Source organism: Falco naumanni, chromosome 3, assembly GCF_017639655.2.
Source record: "Falco naumanni isolate bFalNau1 chromosome 3, bFalNau1.pat, whole genome shotgun sequence".
In the NCBI taxonomy this organism is placed as follows: domain Eukaryota; kingdom Metazoa; phylum Chordata; class Aves; order Falconiformes; family Falconidae; genus Falco; species Falco naumanni.
Genome location: NC_054056.1, coordinates 17,068,800 through 17,090,879, shown reverse-complemented (window position 1 = coordinate 17,090,879; position 22,080 = coordinate 17,068,800). Strand labels below are relative to the sequence as shown.

At 56.0% G+C, this 22,080-nt stretch overlaps 1 protein-coding gene across 4 annotated transcripts in view; it reads left to right on the top strand.

Moving 5' to 3' along the window:
- The window catches only part of AGRN (agrin), a 128,802-nt gene that overhangs the window by 90,359 nt on the left and 16,363 nt on the right, over positions 1–22,080 (top strand). For all 4 annotated transcript variants that reach the window (XM_040587627.1, XM_040587626.1, XM_040587625.1 and 1 more), the window contains 19 exons: positions 1,044–1,265; positions 3,547–3,741; positions 4,893–5,093; positions 6,579–6,724; positions 6,899–7,004; positions 7,364–7,477; positions 9,168–9,332; positions 10,773–10,916; positions 11,293–11,417; positions 11,814–11,919; positions 12,152–12,535; positions 12,690–12,824; positions 14,310–14,437; positions 17,804–17,918; positions 18,261–18,380; positions 18,693–19,049; positions 20,281–20,473; positions 21,137–21,352; positions 21,620–21,849. In XM_040587627.1, coding sequence (XP_040443561.1) covers positions 1,044–1,265; positions 3,547–3,741; positions 4,893–5,093; positions 6,579–6,724; positions 6,899–7,004; positions 7,364–7,477; positions 9,168–9,332; positions 10,773–10,916; positions 11,293–11,417; positions 11,814–11,919; positions 12,152–12,535; positions 12,690–12,824; positions 14,310–14,437; positions 17,804–17,918; positions 18,261–18,380; positions 18,693–19,049; positions 20,281–20,473; positions 21,137–21,352; positions 21,620–21,849 — 3,402 coding nt within the window. The remainder of the gene's footprint in view (positions 1–1,043; positions 1,266–3,546; positions 3,742–4,892; positions 5,094–6,578; positions 6,725–6,898; positions 7,005–7,363; positions 7,478–9,167; positions 9,333–10,772; positions 10,917–11,292; positions 11,418–11,813; positions 11,920–12,151; positions 12,536–12,689; positions 12,825–14,309; positions 14,438–17,803; positions 17,919–18,260; positions 18,381–18,692; positions 19,050–20,280; positions 20,474–21,136; positions 21,353–21,619; positions 21,850–22,080) is intronic.

Sequence of the window (22,080 nt, the reverse complement as noted above, 5' to 3'; positions counted from 1 at the left end):
TCGGCTGACTTTGATTAAGCAGCTCCAGATTGTGAGCAGAGGGGACTGCTGCCTCTCAGCCTGCAGCCCATGCTGTGGGGCATTGCCCGTCCCCAAGCAAGGGCACCAGGTCTCTTCATCCTGCCGCACAGCAAGCTCCCTGGCCTTTCCAACACCAGCTTGCAAGAGGAGGGGAAGGGAGCCGAGCTGCTGAGGAGAGGGACAGGCTGTGTGGTGAAGCCAACCGCAGGTGTCCTCTCCAGCCAGGTCTTCCTGGGCATGGCCTCAGCGGGTATCAGGATGAGCTGTTCAGGGGACAGAATGATTCTGAGGATGTGGGCCTCAGTGATAGGAGCTATCCCTGTGTGAGCTGTTTGGCTACTGAGGGTTCAGCAGCCGGTGCCAGGTCCTTGTGATGATGTCGCGAGTGTCCTGGACGCATCAAGGCCTGTGTGGAGGAGGGCTGACTTTCTGCTCCCTCCTGCCCTGTCCTCTGCCACAGAGCTGGTCATTCCGATCTGGCTTCACAGGCAGGCTCACGTCACCACTGCTGCCTGGGAAAAGAAGTGCTGGCTCCCCTCCTGGCAACAAGGGACCTCAGTCTGTGTTGCCCTCCCTCAGCACATGATGCTTGTTCTTGTTGCTGGCTGTGAGCTGCTGGGGAGACCCAGACATTGGGGTTTGGTGCAGAAACCCACAGGGCTGATCTTACCTCAGGCCAGCCCTTCGGGGCAGAATGTAGCTGGGATGAAGATGGGGCAGGGGAGATGAGGCAGGGTTCCTCTTTGAGGTGTGCAGGGAGAAGATCTTGTGCCTGCTTCCCATCCCTAACCTCTGCCAAGCATGGGGAAGATGCTGAGCCAGGCATGTCGGGACGGCATGGAGGGTGCAGGGGCTGGGCAGTTGCCGAGGCCAGGAGCTCTGTGCATTTGCCACAGCTTGGGGGAGGCAGGCGTGGACCTGAGGCTGGGGATGCTGGCATGCCTTGCTGTGCACAGTGCCCTGTGGGAGCTGAGGAAGCAGCAGATTCAGACCGGTGTCTTTCCCTCCTGTCCCCTCTGCAGATCTGGGCACTCCCAGCCCGTGCCTGAGTGTGGAGTGCACCTTTGGGGCCACGTGCGTGGTGAAGAACCAGGAGGCTGTGTGCGAGTGTCAGCAGGTGTGCCAGGGCCGCTACGACCCCGTGTGCGGCACCGACAACCGCACCTATGGCAACCCGTGCGAGCTTGACTCCATGGCCTGTGTCCTCAAGAGAGACATCAAAGTGAAACACAAGGGGCCTTGTGGTAAGAGCCGATCTCGGGGGGTTCCTCCTTCTCCTGCTGTTGGCCTCAGCCTGTGTTTGCTTGGTGGGAGCAGACGATACCTGAAACATGAGTGTGGCCCTGGCCGTGGGGAGAGACGCCTTTGGGTTGTATTTGTGCTTTGACTGCTGCCATGGATCGGGGGGGCAGGAGGGAGCCTGCTGGGCTCATGCGATGCCTGTTTGGTGTGTCAGGAAAGCCAGTGGCTCCTCATGCGGGGTGTGCAGCGGCTGCTGCCTGGGGGGCTCCTTTTCCCACTGGCTGGTGGGTCAGAACCAAAGCAGGCTCAGCGGGAGGATGTGAGGAGGGAATCCGGTAAGGAGCCTGACCACTGCCTTCCCACCGAGGGATGCAAGGCAGCGGAGAAAGCCTTACGTTAAGGCAGGTGTGAGTTGCCTCTCTGTGCAAGCCAGCCCTGGCACTGCTGCCTGCACTGTCCCCTGACCCAGCAGACCTTACCCGGTAAGCTGCCCTGGTGAGGAGGTGGCTAGGTCGGAGGCGCAGGATGAAGTAAGCTCCCCCATGGAGCAGGCTTCATCCTCTTCCCTAGTGAGAGCCCGACTCGGACCCACACGCAGCAGTTCCATCTGCAAGCGTTCTCTTTGTGCCAGCACAACTTTGCCAGTCAGAAAGTGTTTGCACACAGGCACAGCCTGGGCTAGCTGGGTCCTCCCAGGACAAAATCTGCCGGGATGTTCAGGTAGGGAAACTCATGGCGGTTTTGTCAAAATAGTCTTTCTGCCCCTAACCTTCAGGCTGGGTGTCAGGAGCTGTTGCCTGTCTCTCCAGCTAAGGCTGGTGTGTGTGGCATAGCAGTGCCCCTGCCAAAGCTAGGCTTGATACCTTACAATCACCATCCCTGGAAGTGTTTAAAAAATGTGTAGATGTGGTACTCGGGGATGTGGTTTAGTGGTGGTCTGGGCAGTGCTGGATTAACGACTAGGCTTGGTGGTCTTAAAGGTCTTTTCCAACCTAAATGCTTCTATGATTTCCCCACTGAGCTGCCACTGTGCAGTCCTGCTTGCAGTCCTACATGCTCATGAGCTGTAAGGGCTTTGAGACAGCAGAGAAAAGGATGACCCTTCCTTCAGAGGAGGAAGATGCCATCCAACCTGAGCTCTCTGCTGCAGCATAGCAGAGGGCCTAGTGGGATTCAGGTCAGAAGAAAATGCTTGTACCAACTCCACGCAGTTACAGGAGAAAGGATGCAAATACCTCAGCTATTGGGCACATGCACTTGAGTGCCCTGTAGGAAAGAAGTGTCCTTGTCTGCACGCAGGCTGCCTCGAGCAGCCCCTCCCGACCTGCAGAGGCCAGGCATGGCTGCAAGCTTTGTGCTGTAGATAGAAACCTCCTGGCCAACAGTCTGCACAAGCCAAGCAGGGGGTTGTTGCTTCTTCCCTCCCCCATGTGAAGGCAGCAGCTGCTGTGTGAAAGGAAAATAAGAAAAACTGTCTTTGAGCCAATTCCTCATGAACTGGATGGCAGGGAGGGAAGAGGGGTGTTTGAAGGAGAAAATGAAGCCGTGAATCACTAAATACCCAGGAGTCAGGAGATGTGCTGGCTGGAGTCGGGTCTCTCCTGCAGTGAGTGATAGCTCCTTTGCAAGTGAGTTATTACAAAGATAAATGTCTTCTCTGACCCGATCCTGCACGCGTGTGCTCTGTGTGTGTTTGCAGCAGGCAGGCTGAGGGTCCCGTTGGGGGAGGCAGCAGGACGCTGTGAATTGGTGCTATGTTATACGTGTGTCCGGCACTGCTGGCACGCTGATCAACCAAGAGAAGACAGTATCCCCCTTCCTGGCCAGCTGCCTCCTCCCGCCCTGCTGACTGGCCATGTGTGCATCCTGCCGCCTCTCTGCCCTAGGGACTGGCCACTTGCTGCCGGGGATGCTGCGCTCCTCCTCCCAAGGCTGGGGCTCATTTATCACTCCTCGTAATTGCACTCAGCCCCATGCGCTCTCCCGCCTCCTATTTAGCTATGACAGCTCACAGCCCCGGTGACATTTCACCACAGTTACTCCTGGCCCTGTCGGCTTTTATGAGTAGTTACTGCCTTTCTGCCTCCCAGCCTGACTCTAACCTCCTCCTGCAGCCCTCTCTCAGCTCCTTCCTTTGCTCTGTGCCCTGGGGCTCCAGCTCTGAGGCTGGAGGAGGAGGTTGCAGTGGGGTTTTATTTCTGCTCTAGCACTTCATTAGCCAGTGACACCTGCCTGACCTGACCTGTTGTTTTAACCTAACAGTTTTGTTCTTCGTCTGCACAGACCGTTGCGGCAAGTGCCAGTTTGGGGCCATCTGCGAGGCAGAGACGGGACGGTGCGTGTGCCCCACAGAGTGCGTTCCCTCCTCGCAGCCCGTGTGCGGGACAGATGGCAACACGTACGGTAGCGAGTGTGAGCTCCACGTCCGGGCGTGCACGCAGCAGACGAACATTTTGGTGGCTGCCCAAGGAGACTGCAGTGAGTCTGGCAAGGTCCCCTTCTTCCCTCGTCTCACTCCTGCTAGTGGCATTTCAGAGAGCAGATGCTCGGCCCCACTGGCTGCCCAGGCCCCGCCAAGGTGCCCTGGCCACGGCTGTCCAAGGCTTACTGGTCATTTGTAGCACTTGCAGCCCATGGGTTTGCCAGCCTTAGGAGGCACGAGAGAAGCCCCAGGGTCAGGAGGTGTGGAGGCTTTCTCTAGCACTCCTCCTGGTGCCTTTATTCGTTGTGGACAGGACTTGTCAGGAGGATATTGGCTCCAGATATCCAAATGCAGCCTGGGCCTGCCTGGTCACTCAGACACCCTGCCTGAGGCTTTTCACCTTGTCTGGCATGGTCTTCCCTTTCAGCTTCATGTGAATTGGGCATCTTGAGTATCTCAAGCAGCTTCCTTTTAGCCCCAGCTGTTTTAGTTTCCTCAGCTATGCCTTGTAGGTAGTATCTATCCTCTTTGTTACTTGTCTGAGCCAAGCAAAGAAATTGGGCTACAGACATGTTAATAGCTACCACCAGAACTAGAAGCATCAAAGGTCTATTTGATCATGCATTTCATCTCCATAGCTTTTCCTTCCCTCCGTCCCTTGGGGTCAATTCCTCTTTGCTCCTGTGTTTTCTTCCCACTCATCAGCCCAGGGAGCTGTCTGTGCTAATTTCTTAATGTATTAAAAGCCCTACCTAGGTTCTTCATTAGGACAAATGGTACTTCAGTAAAAGCAATGCTTTGAGCCTCATAAAACCTGTCCAGCTGGGTCTGGTGTTCCAGGGCTGAACATGGATATCCACGCTAAATTTAGGAGAGAAGAATGACTGAGTGTGACAGATGACTCTCAGTGCTCTGGGGGCGCTGTGGCAGGAGGAGGCTGAAATCAGGATGTACCATGAGAGTAAATGGGATTGGACACACCATCTGTGGGTGCTGATGGGGATCAGAAGTGCTCAGGACTGGCACCTGTCTGTTGCAGACTCTTTGCACGGTTTAAATAAGCAATACCAAAGCACTCTGGGGAAGGAGGACTTCTGTCCTTGCCTCTGATGGCATGGCACTACCGGTCCACAGCTCTGTGATGCTGGGCAGCTGGCCACAAAGGTCCCTACAATGTCTCACTGTGGTTCCTCCCTCTTGCCCACAGAGTCCTGCGGCAGCACAGTGTGCTCCTTTGGCAGCAAGTGCGTGGGTGGGCAGTGCGTGTGCCCGCGCTGCGAGAGGCAGCCCTTCGCCCCGGTGTGTGGGAGCGATGGTCTCACCTACGACAACCAGTGTGAACTGCAGGTGGCCTCCTGCCAGCAGAAGAAGAGCATCGAGGTTGCTAGGATGGGGCCATGTGAGGATGGTAGGTTGCCACTGTTTCTCCAGCTGTGCAGGTGTGAAAGGTGGGGGAAAGAGTGACGGAAAGGCTGCACACAGTGGGCTCTCCCCTCGCTGCTCCGCTGTGCCTGACTGCCACGTGAGCCTTGCTCCAGCACAGTGCCCTGTGACACCCCAAACATCCCCAGCACAGCAGGTCTCGTGCCTCTCCTTCCATCCTGGCTGGCTGGCCACTGCCACCCAGCACCCGGGCTGCCGCCTCCCTTTCCCTTTCGTCTTTCTGTATTCGGCAGTAATGAGAGATGACTTCAACTCATCGGCTGGGTGAGGAGTTTATCACTGCTTTAATTTCACACTTCGGTGGGCCTTGGCCGGGGGAAACAGGGCTGTTCCCGGGGCAGGGAGCCTGGCTGCTGCTTTGCTCCCCTCTGTCCCAGGGGCTGCTCGGGGGCCTGGCCTGTGGCCACTATTGACTCGGTACCAAGCGCCAGGGAAGGTCGTGGGGTTGGCTGTACCTTGCTCAGTCAAGCTAAGAACTAAGAAGCTGCTGAGTTTTTCCCACTGTAGGGGAAAAGCTGTGGGTTAAGGCTGGCTGAATCCGAGTACAGGAGGCACACAAACCTTGGTGCTCGGATGTGCTGACCCGGTGAGCTGAGATCCTCTGGCTCATTGCACACATAGTCTGGCTGGAAAGGACTTCAGTGCTGTGGCAGAGCTTAGGGAGAAGAGAAGACATAACATGGTGTTTGATCACAGCCCTCCTTGGGGCATTTCAGGTTGATGTCCCTCTGGGAAAAGATCTTAAATAATTCTCTGTGTAATGCCAAATCCCAGCCTTTGATCACTCAAGAAAAAGGGCCAGGTTTTCCTTCCCCCCCCCCCCCCCCCCTTTCCCCTTTAAAAAGCCTTTGAAATCAGCAACATCTCTTGCTGCTGGAGTGCTGAGCATCTTGTGGAGAGGCAGCCAGGCTAGGGATAGAGTTTATATATTGTTAAGAATATCTGCCTAACTGAACTTCAGGCTAAACCCAAACTCCACCCCTTCCTCTGCTCTGGTTTCCATATTTCTGTTAGCAGCATCAATCTCCCTGCTGCGCTATGTGTTTGGGAGGGCAGAAGAAGAAAGAATTGGATCAAAGGATGGAATTAAACTGTCGCTAAGTCAAGCGGCAGCCCTTCCTCCTGCTCATGGCTAATCTCCAGGTAGCCTACAGGGTACTGGTAGCCGCAGGATCCTTGCTTTTGCACCTGCTGCAGAGAAGATCACCTCAGGGCACCTGCTAGAGCATCCCTTTGCAGCTGTCATTATGCAGGCTTTGCACAAGCTTGTGACAGTGATGGGAGAATCTGCTTTCTCCAAGGGAGAGGGATCTTCTCTGAGGTCCGGGCATAAGCATCCTAATATGTGTGGGCCCAGGATGGAGGGGGCTTTGGCCCCATCCCCTCTGCTTGCTGCTAACTCTGCCCTGCTGTGTGAGCCCTTTCTCACCACGGTCCTCCTTTGCTACAGAGTGTGGCTCAGGGGGCTCGGGCTCTGGTGACGGCACTGAGTGTGAACAGGACCGGTGCCGACAGTACGGGGGCTGGTGGGACGAGGATGCAGAGGATGACCGCTGTGTGTGTGACTTCACCTGCCTGGCAGTGCCGCGCAACCCGGTAAGCATGCTGAGCGGTTCTGGGCTGCCTGCCTGCGGTCCTCGCTCCTCTCCTCTCTTCTCCCTCGTGGCCTTCCCGCATGCTTCCTGGGCAGGAGAGGGCATCCCATGGATAGGGAACCTGCCTTCCTGTGCCAGGGACTGCCCTGAGCGGCTTCCCTCCCTGTTCTGGCAGGTGTGTGGCTCTGATGGTGTGACCTACACCAACGAGTGTGAACTGAAGAAGACACGGTGTGAAAAACGCCAGGATCTCTATGTCACTAGCCAAGGAGCCTGCCGTGGTGAGTCCCCCAAAGGCAGCCAGCCCCCCAGGCTGACAGAAGCTGTGTGCACTGGTCCCCAGCCTGGTGCCCGGCAATACCACATGCCCTTTCCCTGGGGCCACGCAAGGAAGTGCTTACCAAGGACACAGCAGTGTCTGTGTTGATTTGCTGATCCCTGCTGCATCATTCCTGTATTGTGCCCTGTGCTTCCCCTGGCCAAGGGTAGGACCTCACCTCATCACCTGTTCCCGGCATGTCTGCAAGGACCACCTGGTTTTGCAGGAATGCTGCTAGCTGCTCAATCAGACATTGGCAGGACTTCCCTGCGGCAGCCTGTGTGCCAGGGATAACCTGTACCTCTCTGCCTTCCTCTGCAGCCCTTGCCACAACCCCGCCACCTCTCCTGGTTGTGCACTGCAGCCAGACCATCTACGGGTGCTGCCCAGACAACATGACCTTGGCACTTGGAGTGGGTGCAGCTGGATGCCCAAGTAAGTGAATCTTGTGTTCCCACCTGGGGGGGGGGGTATGAAGGACCTTCAAGGGTGCTTGGAAGGCAGGAGAGATCAGGTGGAGGGGGTACTTGGGATCCCATCCCAGGGGAAACAAAGGAAAGTGGACCCTCCCCATTTTGTAGCTAACTAGTGACCTCCCAGGCTCAAAAAGCCTCAGTTTATCCCAGCTCCAGGCTCACAGCATGCACATATGGAGATGTGCATGCATGCTTCACCTTCTATGTCTACTAGTGATGCTCTTGTCCTTTCAAAAGCCCTGAGTCAACTTTCAGGTGTAAGTCCTTCTGAAATGCATTAGGGCAGGATGGGGCTCAGAATTTGGTGCTGAGTCTATGCTGGATGCCCCAGAAAGTGCCCTAGGGCTGTACCATGCCCTCTGTGCCTTCAGATGATTGCTAGAGGTTTTTCACTGGCCTGAATGGTAAAAAATACTGCTTGGATCCTTGCACTACAAGGTGGAACAGAGCTTTCAGGTTCACCTAGGGACCTTCTGCACACCACCCCAGGGCCAGTGACTAGTGGGTGACTGCACTGTGCAGGAAGCTAAGCTGGCAAATGTTTCATTAATATTTATTAAATAATCATCAGAGCCAGCACTTTAGCAGAAGGTGCATTTTGAAAGGCATTAGCAAACTCTTAACAGCTGAGGCTGTGACCGCCTGTTAGGGAAACACATTACCCCGTGGAGACACGACTCATGCCGTGCTTGGGCCTGGCTAATGCCTGCTTGATGAGGATGTAGTGCTGTTTAATGTGCTGTATAATTTAAAAAGCAGCATAATTCAGAGAATGTCCAGACATCTCCTGGCAGGGGGTGCATGGGGCTAGCTGGAGGCTGAGGTGGGTGGGGTGGGGTGAGGTGCGGTGTGCTGGGTGAGAGGGGCTAGCAGAGCTGGGAGGAGCTGGTCAGGGGAGGCTAGGGAGGGTATGAGCACTTGGCTATCAGCATCACCCTGCCAGTGGTGGTTGGTAGCGATGTTCCTCCGTGTCTCTGATGGGAGTCTTCTCCTCCGCCCTCCAATCCATGGACACAGCTTTGCAATTGACTGGGATACAGTATCCCACCAGTTTCTGTCCCACCTGTGGCCCTGTGTTGGCAGCAAGCGTACATCAGGAGGTAATTACCACTTAACCAGCAGCCTGAAGCCCCTAGGGCAGATTTATCCATTGCTGCCTGTTCTGGACATGCCATTTCCCTGCCGCTGGCAGTCTGGGGATGTGCTCATGCACCCTCTTGCTGCTCCCAGGGTCTCCCTTTCTATCCAGCTGTGCCCCGTGTCCCTTTTCTGCTGCTCCCTCTGGATAAAGGGAGCGTCTCTCTGTCTATCTTTGGATCATTTCCCTCCATCAGGTTCCTAATTAATGAATTAATAATAAACTTCTAATAGCTTCCTTCCTCTTTGATGTTAATGAGAGAGGAGTTCTTGATAACAGCAAAGCAAGTGGTCTAATCTCTGAAGGTTTAGTTCCCCCTTGCAGCTGGGGCAGAGGAGAAGAATTGAGAGCAGCTGGTGAAACCTCCTGTCTGGCGCGAGACCACGTTCCTGCCCTGGCTGAGCAGCTTGGTTGGCTCAGCAGTCGGTGCCTCCAGTGTGATGCAGCCCCTCAGCATCCCCCCTGCTCCCTGGCCAGGACTCAGCCTCATGCACTCTCCCTCTGCCCGCAGGCACCTGCCAGTGCAACACCTACGGCTCCTACGGCGGAGCCTGTGACCCCGCGACTGGGCAGTGCTCCTGCAAGCCAGGCGTGGGGGGCCTGAAGTGCGACCGCTGCGAGCCCGGCTTCTGGAATTTCCGCGGCATCGTCACCGACAGCAAGAGCGGCTGCACGCGTGAGTGCAGGCAGGGCTGGCCCATCACTCCCCATCCCATGCAGCTCTGCTGGCATGGCTCCCTGCCCTGCTCGGTGGGGCTCAAGGCACGGCGAGTACTGTGCTGTTTAAAACGATGGGCCGAACGCTGGTCCTGTTGCAAGTCACCTGCCGCGGCTGCTTTTGCAGAGCTTGATGACTCGCTCCGTGCAGGAGAGACAGCGCGGCCCAAAGCACTGCAGGGGTGCTGTGCTCCCCCTTGGTGCAGCTTGCCTGGGGGATGAAGTCTCCTTCCATGGGCCCGCTCCCTGGTCAGATGTTCCGTAGGGCTGCTGGAGCCCAGCGTGGATGGGCTCCGCTGTCCCTGCGTGAGGCTGGACAGTTGTGAGGGGATGGGTCTGAAGTGGAAGGAACGAGGCAGTGGTTTTGCACGTTGCTGCTGACCCCCGCCAGGGATAGCCATGTGAAAACAGCTGTAAACTAAGAGAAAAAAAGCCCTCTTGATTTCAAATTGCATTGGACACCCACCCAAGAAATCCGGTGCAAACTAGGCAGAGGCCAGAACAGCCAGGGGGAAGAGGAGTTATTGGGAGGGGGTTGCAAACAATAGGGAATATGATTGTACCCATCTCTCGCCAAAGTCACAGACAGCTTTTTGCTGAGTGGTAGGTATGTCTCAGGCTCCCACCTGGCCTAAGCCCCTGGCCAAAGGACTGAGGCCAAGTGCCCTGCTCGGAGGGAGCAAGCTGGAGACACCACTGTGCCGCTGAAGGGGAGGAAGGATGCTTTGTGCTTTGAAGAGGGGACAGGCGGGCAGCCTCCTGGGTTCCTTGCACAGCTCCAGGAATGAGTGCTTGTCCAAACGCTGGCATGTCAGGATTTCAGTAGGTCAGAGCCAGAAAGCTTAAACTGGAAATAGGATGTCAGCTTTGTAACAGCAAAGGCATCGCACTGCTGAAATGTCTTCCCAATTTTGTACTTAATTTACTCTCACCTGTAGTCTTTAAATAAGAGCGGGGTCTCGCTGTCAAACCAGAATCACAAACGTCAGTAGGCAACATCCTCTGACCTCAAACTAGACAGACACCAGTGGCCGCTACCCTCCTACTCCTCTATACTCCCTCTCCTTTATCCTTCCCCAGAGAGAGGAAAAGGACCCCTGGGATGGGTGAACGTTCCTACTGGAGCCACGTAGATCTTTAGTGCTGATGGGAATGCGACTCTGGGGGGTGGATGTGGGATCACAAGCTGCAGGACCATAATCAGGGGGTAGCGGGTGCAGGAGGCAGGTTCCTGCAGCCAGTCTGGGGTCAGGAGGTAGCGAGCAGCAGTGAGCATTATGGTCGTCCCCTGAACCCTTCTCCTTGCTCTTGTCTTGGATTGCTGTGGGACCTGAGTGACTCTGCTGCTGGCTCCACAAATCCACCCGCAAAACAATGTCTTTTTCCTCGTCTTGCCCAGCCTGTAACTGCGACCCGGTGGGTTCAGTGCGTGATGACTGTGAGCAGATGACTGGACTGTGCTCCTGCAAGACGGGTATCACTGGCATGAAGTGCAACCAGTGCCCCAATGGCAGCAAGCTGGGCATGACTGGCTGTGAGAAAGGTGAGGGAGCCATGTACCCAGAGGGATTGTGTGGGGCACCGGGAAGCGGGTGCTTGGGTGCTGTGGCAGGGCAACACATAGGCTTGTGAAAGAAAAGCATCCCTCCCACCCTGCGTGCTTGTGCTTTGGGGGAAAGGGGCCCTGGCCTCTGTTCCTGGCTGGGTTCCTATTAGCTGAACGCACTCGGGGCACGGGGGACTGTTTCTCTGTCTGATGAAAGTCTGTCTTGTCCACTGGTCCGGATGGCTCTGGCGAGTGCCAGGGAGAGCCAGGACCCACTGGGAGGAGAGAGGGATTTTGATTCAGCATAGCCCGTTTCTGCGTGATTGGTATGTGCGTTGTTGGTCATCTCTTTCCGCTTCTCTCCCTACCCCAGACCCATCAGCCCCAAAATCCTGCGAGGAAATGAGCTGTGAGTTTGGGGCCTCGTGCGTGGAAGTCAACGGCTTTGCCCACTGTGAGTGCCCATCCCCGCTCTGCTCGGAGGCCAACATGACCAAGGTTTGTGGGAGAGGCAGCTGTGGGGGCTGAGTGGCATGTGTGGGGACGTGTGGCTAGCTCAGTTGTGTTGGGCTGGCGGAGGCAGCGTGGGAGTCTGATGTCTCTTCCCCCACCCCCAAGAAGCAGGTGTGCAAGTTCGATCGCAGGCTTCAGCACGTGGGGAGGGGTGACATGTGGGTCGTAGATGTCTCCCAGCAGAGCTGGATGCTCTGTGCCCCATCCGGCACCTCTGAGCTGCTCTGCTTCTTGGTCTTGGGTCTCTCTGTGCAGACCATCGCCTCTGCCTCAGGGGGACCCCTGCAAAGCCTCTGTTTCCACCATTTAGAGACCGCTTTATTTTGCCCAGCACCTGGAGGAGGACAGAGGCGCAGCTCACATTTCCCTTCTGCTTCCCAGGTGTGTGGCTCAGATGGTGTCACTTATGGGGACCAGTGCCAGCTGAAGACCATCGCTTGCCGGCAGGGACAGGTCATCACAGTGAAGCATGTGGGGCAGTGCCACGGTGAGTGTTTGCTGCTGTCGGTGCTGGGGCAGTGCCAGCTCTCTGGCCTGATGCTGGACCTGACGCTGGCTGCTTCCCTCTGCAGTTCCTCACTGTGCCGTGACTTCATGGCACAGCAGATGTGCTGCCCAGGGCAGGTGCCTGAGGGTTTGCAGCATGCTTCCAAGTGTCACGGCCAGCTTTTCCCAGACCTGCCCCCTCCTTACCTGCCCTGTCCTGCTGCTCCTTTCAGAGTCCATCACTCACACAAGCCACGCGTCACCACCCACACCGCTGCCCACACTGCCCTTGGACAAGTTAATCCTTCCTCCGCCACTGCGGCTCACCACCCGGGCTCCAGAGCCCACCGAGGTGGCTGCCAGCTCCCTGCTGTTGGAAGCCAGGCCTACTGAAAGAGGTCACCCTACAACAAGACGCATCACGACTGCCAGACCAGCCACTACACCATGGGTGACCCACGGGGTGTATAAGACCACTGTCCGCCCTCTCTCCACCGCACCAGTGGTCCTGGCCACCACCCAGCCTGCCTACGTTGAGTCAGGCAGTGCAGAAGGCAGTGGAGACCAAGAGATGGGCATCAGCGGAGACCAGGAGTCTAGTGGGGCAGGCTCTGCTGGTGAGTGTGAGCTTCATCGGCTCAGCAGGTCGGTCGCGGGCTAAACCGTAGCCTGTCTCTCACGATGAAATGAAGCTGTCTCTCAGCCTTGTTCTCTGACACAGAGGTGAGGTCTTACCTCCTGCTGGCAAACGCTCCTCTTAATGCCCTGCAGGGGAAGAGGAGGTGGAGGAAAGCCAGGTAACTTCCACCCCAGCCATTGAGAGGGCGACATGTTACAACACCCCACTGGGATGCTGCTCTGATGGCAAGACTGCGGCTGCTGATGCGGAAGGCAGCAACTGTCCGGGTGAGTTTGTCCTCGGGGCTGAGCTGTGGGCTCCCTTTCGGCGGTCAGGGGTCAGGCTGAGCTCTTGCAGGGTGCAGGAGGGGGAGGGATGCCACTGAGAGATGCCCACCAGGAGAGCAGCATGGTGCTGTGCTTGCCCAGCTGGCAGCGAGCACGGTTGCTGTGTGCAGGCAGGGGGCTGCTGTGTCCCTAAGGGGACGTTCGAGGGGATGTGCTGAGCCGTGGGAGCTGGCAGACGTGCCCACCTGCCGCAGCCCCCAGCAGCCAGCCCTAGTGCTTGGGTGGGTGGGTGCTGCTGTTCGTGTGGGGAGCCAGGGCACTCTGCAGTTCTCTTCGTTTAGGTGACCATTTTCTTCATTGACTGCTACAGTCTTAAAAATTTGACCAGTGTTTTGCCCAGGCCTCTGCAGAGCTCACGACTGGCACTAGGGGGAATGAGGGAATTTCTTGGATTCCCATTTTATCTGTGCTGATGGCTGTGAAGGAAACTGGGCTGACCAGGACCGGTTTGGTGCCAGGGTAGGCGAGGAGAGCAGCAGTAGCCCCTGTGTCCCTGCTGGGCTTCCTGTGAAGTCTGAGCTTCTGGGCTCGCGCTGCGGTTGCTAGGGGTGCACAGTGCTCTCACGACCTAGGCAGGATCTGTCTTGCCTACTCGCAGTCCCTTCCACACCATGTTGAGTCCATATTGAGGAAACACTGAGCCACCTGTGCTCGGTCATGTATGTTGTACATGCATCCTTGTTACCCTAAGAATTGTTGCTCTGGAGCCGTCTCCCAGCTGTTTCCTCACTGCTCACTGAGGTCCTTTTTAACTGCTCCTGTTCCTTGGGGTTTCCAGCAGACTTCCCCTTTTCCTCTGGACACCTCCTTCCCCTTTTAACCCACGGAAGGACAGCTGCTGGGAACCTCCAGCATGGTTACCCACAGCGGGGATCTTTCTATAGCTGCCTCTGCACCCCACAGCTCCCCTAGAAGGAGCCACACTGTGGGTTCCTGTTGCAGTTTCGGTTTGGTTTTGCAAGGCTGGCCACAGCCTGTTAGCTGGCAGGGTCTCTGCTTCCCTTTCCCAGCACAGGTCTTCTCCTTGTCCAGAGTTCACATGTCACCCTCCTCTGCCCTCTTCTGCATGCCCGTGTCTGATCCTGCCGTATTGACTATGTGCTGCTCTGGCTAACGTCTTTCTCTTGTTACTCAGCCGGTGCAGGGGGGCTGCTATCCGGGCCGGAGCTCAGAGGAAACCGTATGGTAAAAGCTGCCATCTCCAGCCTGGTCTTTGCCATCTGCTCCAGCACCCTCTGATACTAATCCTCCATGGCACTTTCCCAGACCCATCCAGACTAACCCCAACACTGGCACTACCCGCACACTGCCATCACCCTTTCCCCCCAGGGACTCGAACGCTCCTTGCGGCTGTCAGCCACACGCCTGTCCCCTGCCCACAAGCCGACTAAAGGCGTTTTGTCTTGTTTACCCTCCCTCCCATAGCTACCAAAGTCTTCCAAGGAGTCCTCATCTTGGAGGAGGTGGAAGGCCAGGAGCTGTTCTACACACCGGAGATGGCTGACCCCAAGTCAGAGCTCTTTGGGGAGACAGCCAGGAGCATTGAGAGCGCGGTGAGTTCTTTGCATTGACCTAGGGTCTGGCTAGGGCTTTTCTGGCCTCAGCAAAAGAAGAGAGGACCCTGCCCACCCCTGTCTGTGCTGTGGTGGGCAGACAGCTAAACCCCAAATATTCACTTCCAGAAGCAACTGGCTGAAGCGAGCAGGCTTTCTCTGAGCTGCTGCTCATCAGCAGGCTTGTCTGTTCCAGTGGCTGGGTTCCTACGGGAAGCCAGCCTGTGGCGTGCTCACTGTGGCTCCTCAGGTGTTAACATGCATGCATGCACACAGCTCAGCCTGCTGAGCCTCTGCCTGACCCCAGCTTGTAGAAAATGAGGTGAAATGGGGATGTAACAAGGCAGGTATCACTCAGACTCCCCCACACAGCGGGCAATACAGCTGCACGAACCAGTGCTTCTCTTCCACTCCTGCTGCTCAGCAGGAGAGACAGGCAGCAAATCAACAGCTGTCAAGCCTGCTCTGGGGAAGGAGCCCTTCTCCCCATCCGCCTGCCCAGGCCCCTCTTCTGCCCCGCAGCTGCACTGCACATTGCAAGGCATTGCCCAGGCCGCATTCCCCGGACTGGGGAACACTTCTAGCACCCAGCCTGGCCCCCTCACTACAGCAGCAATGCCATATTCTGCTGGAAAAATCAGGGCAGGATTAGCACCCCTGACTTCCATCGCCAATGCCTTTGCCGCTGATGGAAGAGGCAAATCACAGGAATTTTCTTCCTCTGTGCTCACCCACTTCAACTAAGGGTAAGTTGCAGCGTGCTGCCAGGACATCTGCCTGCAGCAGAGCCAGGCAGCGGAGCTCCTGCTGCATCTTGGCTGTGTTTGGGCCCTGTGGTCAGTACCTGTGTCCTCGTCACCCTGAAACGGGAATCCCTGCCCATGGCAGCCCCCTGGGAGAGTGCCTGTATTCCTCCTCCCACACCTGCCCTGCGGGTGGGCACTCAGGGGGGCAAGGGGAGATGAGGTGGAGGGCAGATGGCTGCAGGGAGGACTGTACTTACGCGGGGATCTCATTGGTCAGGTGGCTTGAAAACAAAGAAACAAGGACATTGAGAAGAGACAGACAGACAGAGACCGACAAACAACAGCTCAACAGAGGTGCCCTCCCAGGCAGGGTGCCAGGGCAGCAGGGGGTCGGAGGGTGCAAGATGCAGATTGATGGAGCCTGATCCAACACCCTGTCTCAGTGCCACGGAGCTGGGACTTAGCCCCGGGGGCTGCAGGAGCACATTGCTGAGGAAGGGTACCAAGCCAGACCGCAGTGGACCGAGAGTCTCCTGTTGGAGAAATACCCGGTCCAGGGGCTGAGGACCTCAGTCCACAGCTGTGTAGCAAGCCCTGCTCACCTGCCTGCTGCGCTTCATTCCAGCCACACTGCCAAAGCGGGGACTGAGCACTGCCCGCTTGCTGGGCGCTGCTCCCTGGGTGCGTGGTCTGTAGTGCCCTGTGCCAATGCCACCCTCCGCAGCTGCAGATGCTCTGTCGTCCCAACCAGGGGAACCACCGTGGGTTTCCTCCTGCTTTGCCTTCTCACTCGCAATAGATTCTGGGGAGGCAGTGGCCTGTCATAGCTGTCTGTCAAATAGGAGCACAGAGACCTATCTGCAAAATGTGTTGAGTACCTTGGAGGAGCATTGCATCATGTTGGGTCTGGTGGGTTTTTTTGAGATGGGCTTAACCTACAAAAGCTGGAAGTGAACACGGGTTATTGTCAGGGCCAATGCCTTTGTGGGGTGGGCACTTAAAAGAGCGTAAGGAAATGATGCACCAGTTCTAAAAGGTGCCCTCCGTGAATTTGTCCAATCGCTTTTTAATCTACATGTGTTATTAGCCTCTACCACATGCTGTGTCTCAGTGGGTTCCATCCTTTGTTATGTTTTGGACCAAAAGTTATCCTTTCTCAGCTTGATCTTGGTGATGGAGCTGTTTAGATGAGAAGTTCTGCCTTAACACCCTGGATTTCCTAAAGTGTCCGTATCTCCATGAAGAGCCCTTAGACAAAAATGTATCCAAAACCCCTTTGCCCCCTCAGTTCAGCTACACAACTTGGGAAGCTGCTTGTGTAAACTCAAGTCTCCCACCTTTAGGAAGAACTCCCCTGCATTGCCAGCTCCTGGAGTAGGCGGACTTTGCGTGGCGATGTATGTACATATGGGTATGCCAAGGAAGCGCTGGATGGGGTAGCAACATTCTACTGTAGCCTGCAGTGTGGCACAGCAAATACAAAGCATCTTTGCAAGGAGATTAACATATTCAGAGCTGGTTCCAAGCTGCACTTAGAAGTTGGCAAGCCCTTGGTACAGTCATATAAGCAGATGTGTGCCTGGCATATGGACCATATGGTTCATGCAGTTCTGTATCACAATAGCAATATTTCCCAATACAACAGTGACTTCTATCCGAGGATACAAACACGCACACAAAAGCTTCATTCACACGTTTGTGCATTCTCCCCTCCCCAGCAAGGCAAGAGATGCTGCTGGCTTCTGTGTTCCCAGGCTGGGGGAAATGAAGGCATGGCACAGGCAGATGGCTGGGCTGAGGGTTCCTGCCCCAGCCCCATGCTGCAGAGACCTGTTGTCCCCGTGCAACGTGCCTGCAAATGCCCATGGATGCGATATGCTCCTTTACCCGTCTGAGATCACTGTGCCCGAATTTATAGGAGGAGGCTATACCATGAGACCATTAGTCAGTTAATTACTTTCTTTTCTGCCTTTGCCGTGAAGCCGAGGGAGGGAAGTGGTGGCCTCCAGCTGTGACAGCTGCTGGTCCGATGCGAGTCTGGGCAGGTAGCTAGCAGGGGTGTTACAGCCCCGACTTTCTGTAAGCCTTGGGCTGTCACTGTCTCCTTCGTGTGACTTCAGACAAATCCTGCAATGTCTGAGAGCCAAGTTTTAAAAGGCAGTCAGGTACTTAAAGATGCAGAATGGTGCTTTATGGGATTTTCCAAAGTGCCTAAGCAGGTTTACAGAGCTTTAGAAGAGATCACTAAGACTTAGATGCCACACAGTAAAAAATCCCTATATGAACTGCAAGGTGTCTCTGGTCTGGCTCTGTTCCATTCTTTTTCACAGCTATGGTGGGGGTAGCTCGCCTTCCCCACACTATTTCGGGATCCTGTTCTTACCTTTTGACTGCGGGCCATAAAGAATAGGGACCGCCTGAAATGATTGCTCTGCACAGCGGTGCCCTGTTCTCTGTGTGGTCAGTGGGATGTCTTGCAAAGGTTTGGATGCAAACCCCTGTGGGTTGAAACCAAGGAGACTCGGTGAGACTCAAGATCTTTTACTGAAAGGACAGATGTTCTAGGATCTCCCCATTAACTGGTTTGTTTATCTTTTCTCCTTCACCTCCGACCAACTAGCTGGATGAGCTTTTCCGCAATTCTGACGTTAAGAAGGATTTCAAGAGTATCCGTGTCCGAGACCTGGGGCAGAGCAGCGCTGTCCGTGTCATTGTGGAGTCCCACTTTGACCCAGGTAGGAGCCTTCCCAGTGCTGATGCACTGTGGCATGTGCCTGAGGAGAGGGCAGGTGCTCCCAGTGGGGCTGCCGGCCTGAGAAACACATGTGCTGCGAGGAGCATGAAAGAACCTTATTAAAATTTGCTGGGGCTATGTCTTCTGTCCAGCAAAATCAACAGATGCTGTGAGAAGAGCTGGGGGGAGGTGCACCCTGAGCTGGTGCCTGGAGGGCTGGGAGCATTTTCCTAGGGAAAGGGATGACTCAGATATAACGTAGGGAGGTCGTGAGAGGGAAACTTCTAGGTGAGCCTGCATCTTTACCCTTGCCTTTCTCCTTTCTCCTCCTGGCTACCATCAGCCACTTCCTACACAGCAGCTGACGTCCAAGGGGCGCTGCTGAAGCAGATCAAAGCTTCCAAGAAAAAGACCATCCTGGTGAAGAAGCCCCAGCAGGAGCACGTCAAATTCATGGACTTTGGTGAGCCCCCTCTGTCTGCGGTCAGTCCCCCTCTCTTGGTTTAGGCTTTCAAACGGGCAGGCTGGCTCTTCTGGTCTTGCCAGGGCCTTTCATCTGTAGCAGTAACCCATCAAATGCTTCCCCAGACGGTGCTGCCCGGAGCCAGGGCCCGGAGGTTAGTCCATGTACCTGGACTTGTTCTCAGCTCAGCCCAGGGGAGCGATCCGTCTGAGCCTCTGGCTGCCATCTCGCCCCAAAAGCCCAAGTGGCTTTCCCAGCCCGCAGGGAGGGTTGCACAGCGCGAGCCTCCACCTGCCCTTTGCTGTGTTCCAGACTGGATCCCCAGGCTCTTCACCACCACTGTGACCACAACCACGGCCACCACCATGGCACCTGCCACCACCCGGCGATACACCACGGCCGCTGCTGCCACCACGGTCCACGTCCTGCGCCCAGATGCCGCGGGCCGACCCAGCAGCAAGATGGCAGGAGCTGCAAGCACCAAGAGACCCACCTCCACCCTCCCAGCCACCACCCGGTGGAAGCCCACGCGGCAGCCCCCTGCCACGAAGAAACCCATACGGCCCTGCGACTCTCACCCCTGCCTGCACGGTGGCACCTGCGAGGATGACGGGAAGGAATTCACCTGCAGCTGCCCAGCTGGCAAAGGGGGAGCCGTCTGCGAGAAACGTACGTGCCTCTGACCCCTGTCTGTCCGTAGTCCAGCAAACTGCATTGGCTGCATGGTGATGGAGAGACACGGGGGCAGGTGTGAACCCAGCTCCATCACCAGCACTGGCACTGCACGTGCACCGGGCAGGAGGCACCACAGGGGCCAATTTAACCGGCTCCCTTAGCTCTGCCATGAACAGGTTGTACACGCACCATGCATTGTAAGAGGCGAGCACGGCAAGGCTGCAGGGTAAGAAGGTGCCGGGAGCAGTTTCTTCTTGGCTCCACTTCTGCTGTACTAGTGCCCTGAAGCATGGAAATTGTGAGCTGCTGCTTTTTTATCTTGGCTCATGGCATTGTCACTCGCAGCTTCTACAGCTAGTAACTGCTGGCTGGCGTAACTGAGAGACAGGTACTAACTGTCCTCTTGAACACCAGGAGATGTGCGCCGATAATTCAGGCTCTATTTCCCGGTGCTCAGAGCTTCTTAGCAAACAGCTGCAGGCTGGCAGCACGCTTAACCAGAGCTGCTGTTATTTACTGTGAGCTCCCACTGGTAGTCTGTTGTCACGCCAGGGGCTCTGGGCATTGTGAGTCCTTATTCCTGAAAAGCTTTTCCCTAAAGCTTGAGCTGGAGTGCTCAAAACTACTGTATGTAGGTGTCCAGCCTTATTAATTTTAATAGGGCTTGGCCTTCCAGATCCCTTGGAAAATCTCAGCTACAATAAATAAAAGCCTGGAGTGATGAATGTAAGTCTGTCATGTGGGATTCTGGAAGGGACAGGTAAAAATTATCCAGGGAGCTGGGAAGTTGAGTTATAGGGAACTGTGTGCGCAGCGGAGCTCAGCTGACGGCACAGGGGATGTGCTAGCTGGGCATGGAAAGGACCGACAGCGCTGGTCCTTACCTGGGAGGAGCTGGTGGGGACAGCACCCTGAAGCCAAGTGCTCGGGGAGCGGTACCACAGATCTCTAAAGCCTGGGAGCAATCTCTGGGGGGCATGCCACCGTGAGAGGAGTTGGTTGCTACCATTATGAGTGTCTAGGAGGTGGTGGCAGGGGATGGTTGCACGGGAGCATTGACCCAGAGAGGAGAGCAAGCTTCTTTCTGTCATTTCACAAAAGCTGTCTTTGTACAAGTAGGAAAATGTTCATGGGCTCATGTCTGGCCTTTATCTGCTCTCTGTCCTTCTATTTCCTCCTCTACTTCATCCCCTCTTCCTTTCTCTACCCTTCCTGGCTCTTGCAGCTATCAGGTACTTCATCCCCAGCTTTGGTGGCAAGTCCTACCTGGCCTTCAAGATGATGAAGGCGTACCACACCGTGCGCATCGCCATGGAGTTCAGGACTGTGGAGCTTGGCGGGCTGCTGCTCTACAACGGGCAGAACCGCGGCAAAGACTTCATTTCCCTGGCGCTGGTTGGCAGCTATGTGGAGCTCAGGTGGGTGCGCTTCCCCTCAGCCCTGCAGGATGTGAAAGAAGCAGAGGAGCCGTTCTTGCCAGAACGGTCCTTGCAGAACACCAGGAGGGTGCTGGGCTCAAACTTGGAGGATAAGAAACAGTAGCATCAAGTGAACAAGAACAGGAGGAGCATTTTTTCCAATGCAATAGGAATACTAAGGGCACTCATTCTCCTTGACACTTTTCAAGGAAGTTAATTCACTTATTTCAGTCTGAAAGCTAAAAGGTGTGGGAGGTTGATTTTTTTGAGGAAGTGAGAAGTCTTTTTTTGGCGCTGTTTTTGTACTGGAAAAAGAAATGCAGAGGAAAAAAGAAATGTAGAGGAAAAAAGAAAGGGAAAACGGCCCCAGAAATGTGAGCTGAAATGAATTTTCCAGTTCCACAAGCCAAAGGTGCAGATTTGGAGTAAGGCGAGGTGGAGGGCAGATCTCTGGAGGCTGCAAAGCCCAGAGGAGCTCTCAGGCGGTCAGTTGTGATGCTCAGCGGGGGATGGTGCATGCAGCCTGATCCAGAGCTGGGGAGGGAGGAGGGCTCCTGAGTGCTCCCAGCTCCTCCCTGGGATGCAGCAGCCCCTGTGCCATGGCACAGATGCCACCTTTGTGCACGGTGACAGAAGACACAGACCTCCCCTCTTCTGCTCCAGGTTTAACACTGGCTCCGGCACGGGCGTCATCACCAGCAAAGTCCGTGTTGAGCCTGGCAAGTGGCACCAGTTAGTGGTGAACCGCAACCGCCGCAGCGGCATGCTGTCTGTCGATGGGGAGCCCCACGTCAGCGGGGAGAGCCCGACGGGCACTGACGGGCTCAACCTTGACACGGACCTGTTCATCGGGGGAGCGCCGGAGGACCAAATGGCTGTGTGAGTGAGGGCACTGGATGCTGCCCTGGGTGTCACAGCATCCACTGCTGCTGCGGGCAGAGCGTCTGTGGTGGCTGCAGCTCCCTGCCTGCCAGCAGGCTTCAGGCAGTGGCTGGAGGGTTGTTGTAGAGTGGGGCTTCTCTGGGCCGTGGGGGGGCTCTGAATGCCCTGCTGGGAAGCGCAGCCTGACCCAGATGCTTGGAGGGCCTCTGCATTTTTGTCCTCGGGGGACAAAACCCCCACCCACTTTGTCCTCTGTCCTTGCAGGGTGGCAGATCGTACCACAGCTACAGCTGGCCTGAAGGGCTGCATCCGTCTCCTGGACGTGAACAACCAGATGTACGACCTGCGGGAGAAAGGCAGTGATGTGCTGTATGGCAGCGGGGTGGGCGAGTGTGGCAACGACCCCTGTCACCCCAACCCCTGTCACCATGGTGGCATCTGCCATGTCAAGGAGGCAGAGATGTTCCACTGCGAGTGTCTCTACACCTACACTGGTACGGGGAAGGGGCTGCAGAGTGAGCATTGCTGGGGCTCCTGATCCCGCTGCCTGGCCCTGAAGGTTCTCACAGCCCCTGGGGCTCGTGTTATGAGCTACAGCGGGGAGGGATGTGGTGTGGAGTGTCAGCAGTGCATTAGAGGAGGAAGAATAGGATGAAGCTGCATCCAGTCAAGTCAATACATTGAGAACGTAGACCTGTTCGTATGCACATAAGGCAAGGGCCAGG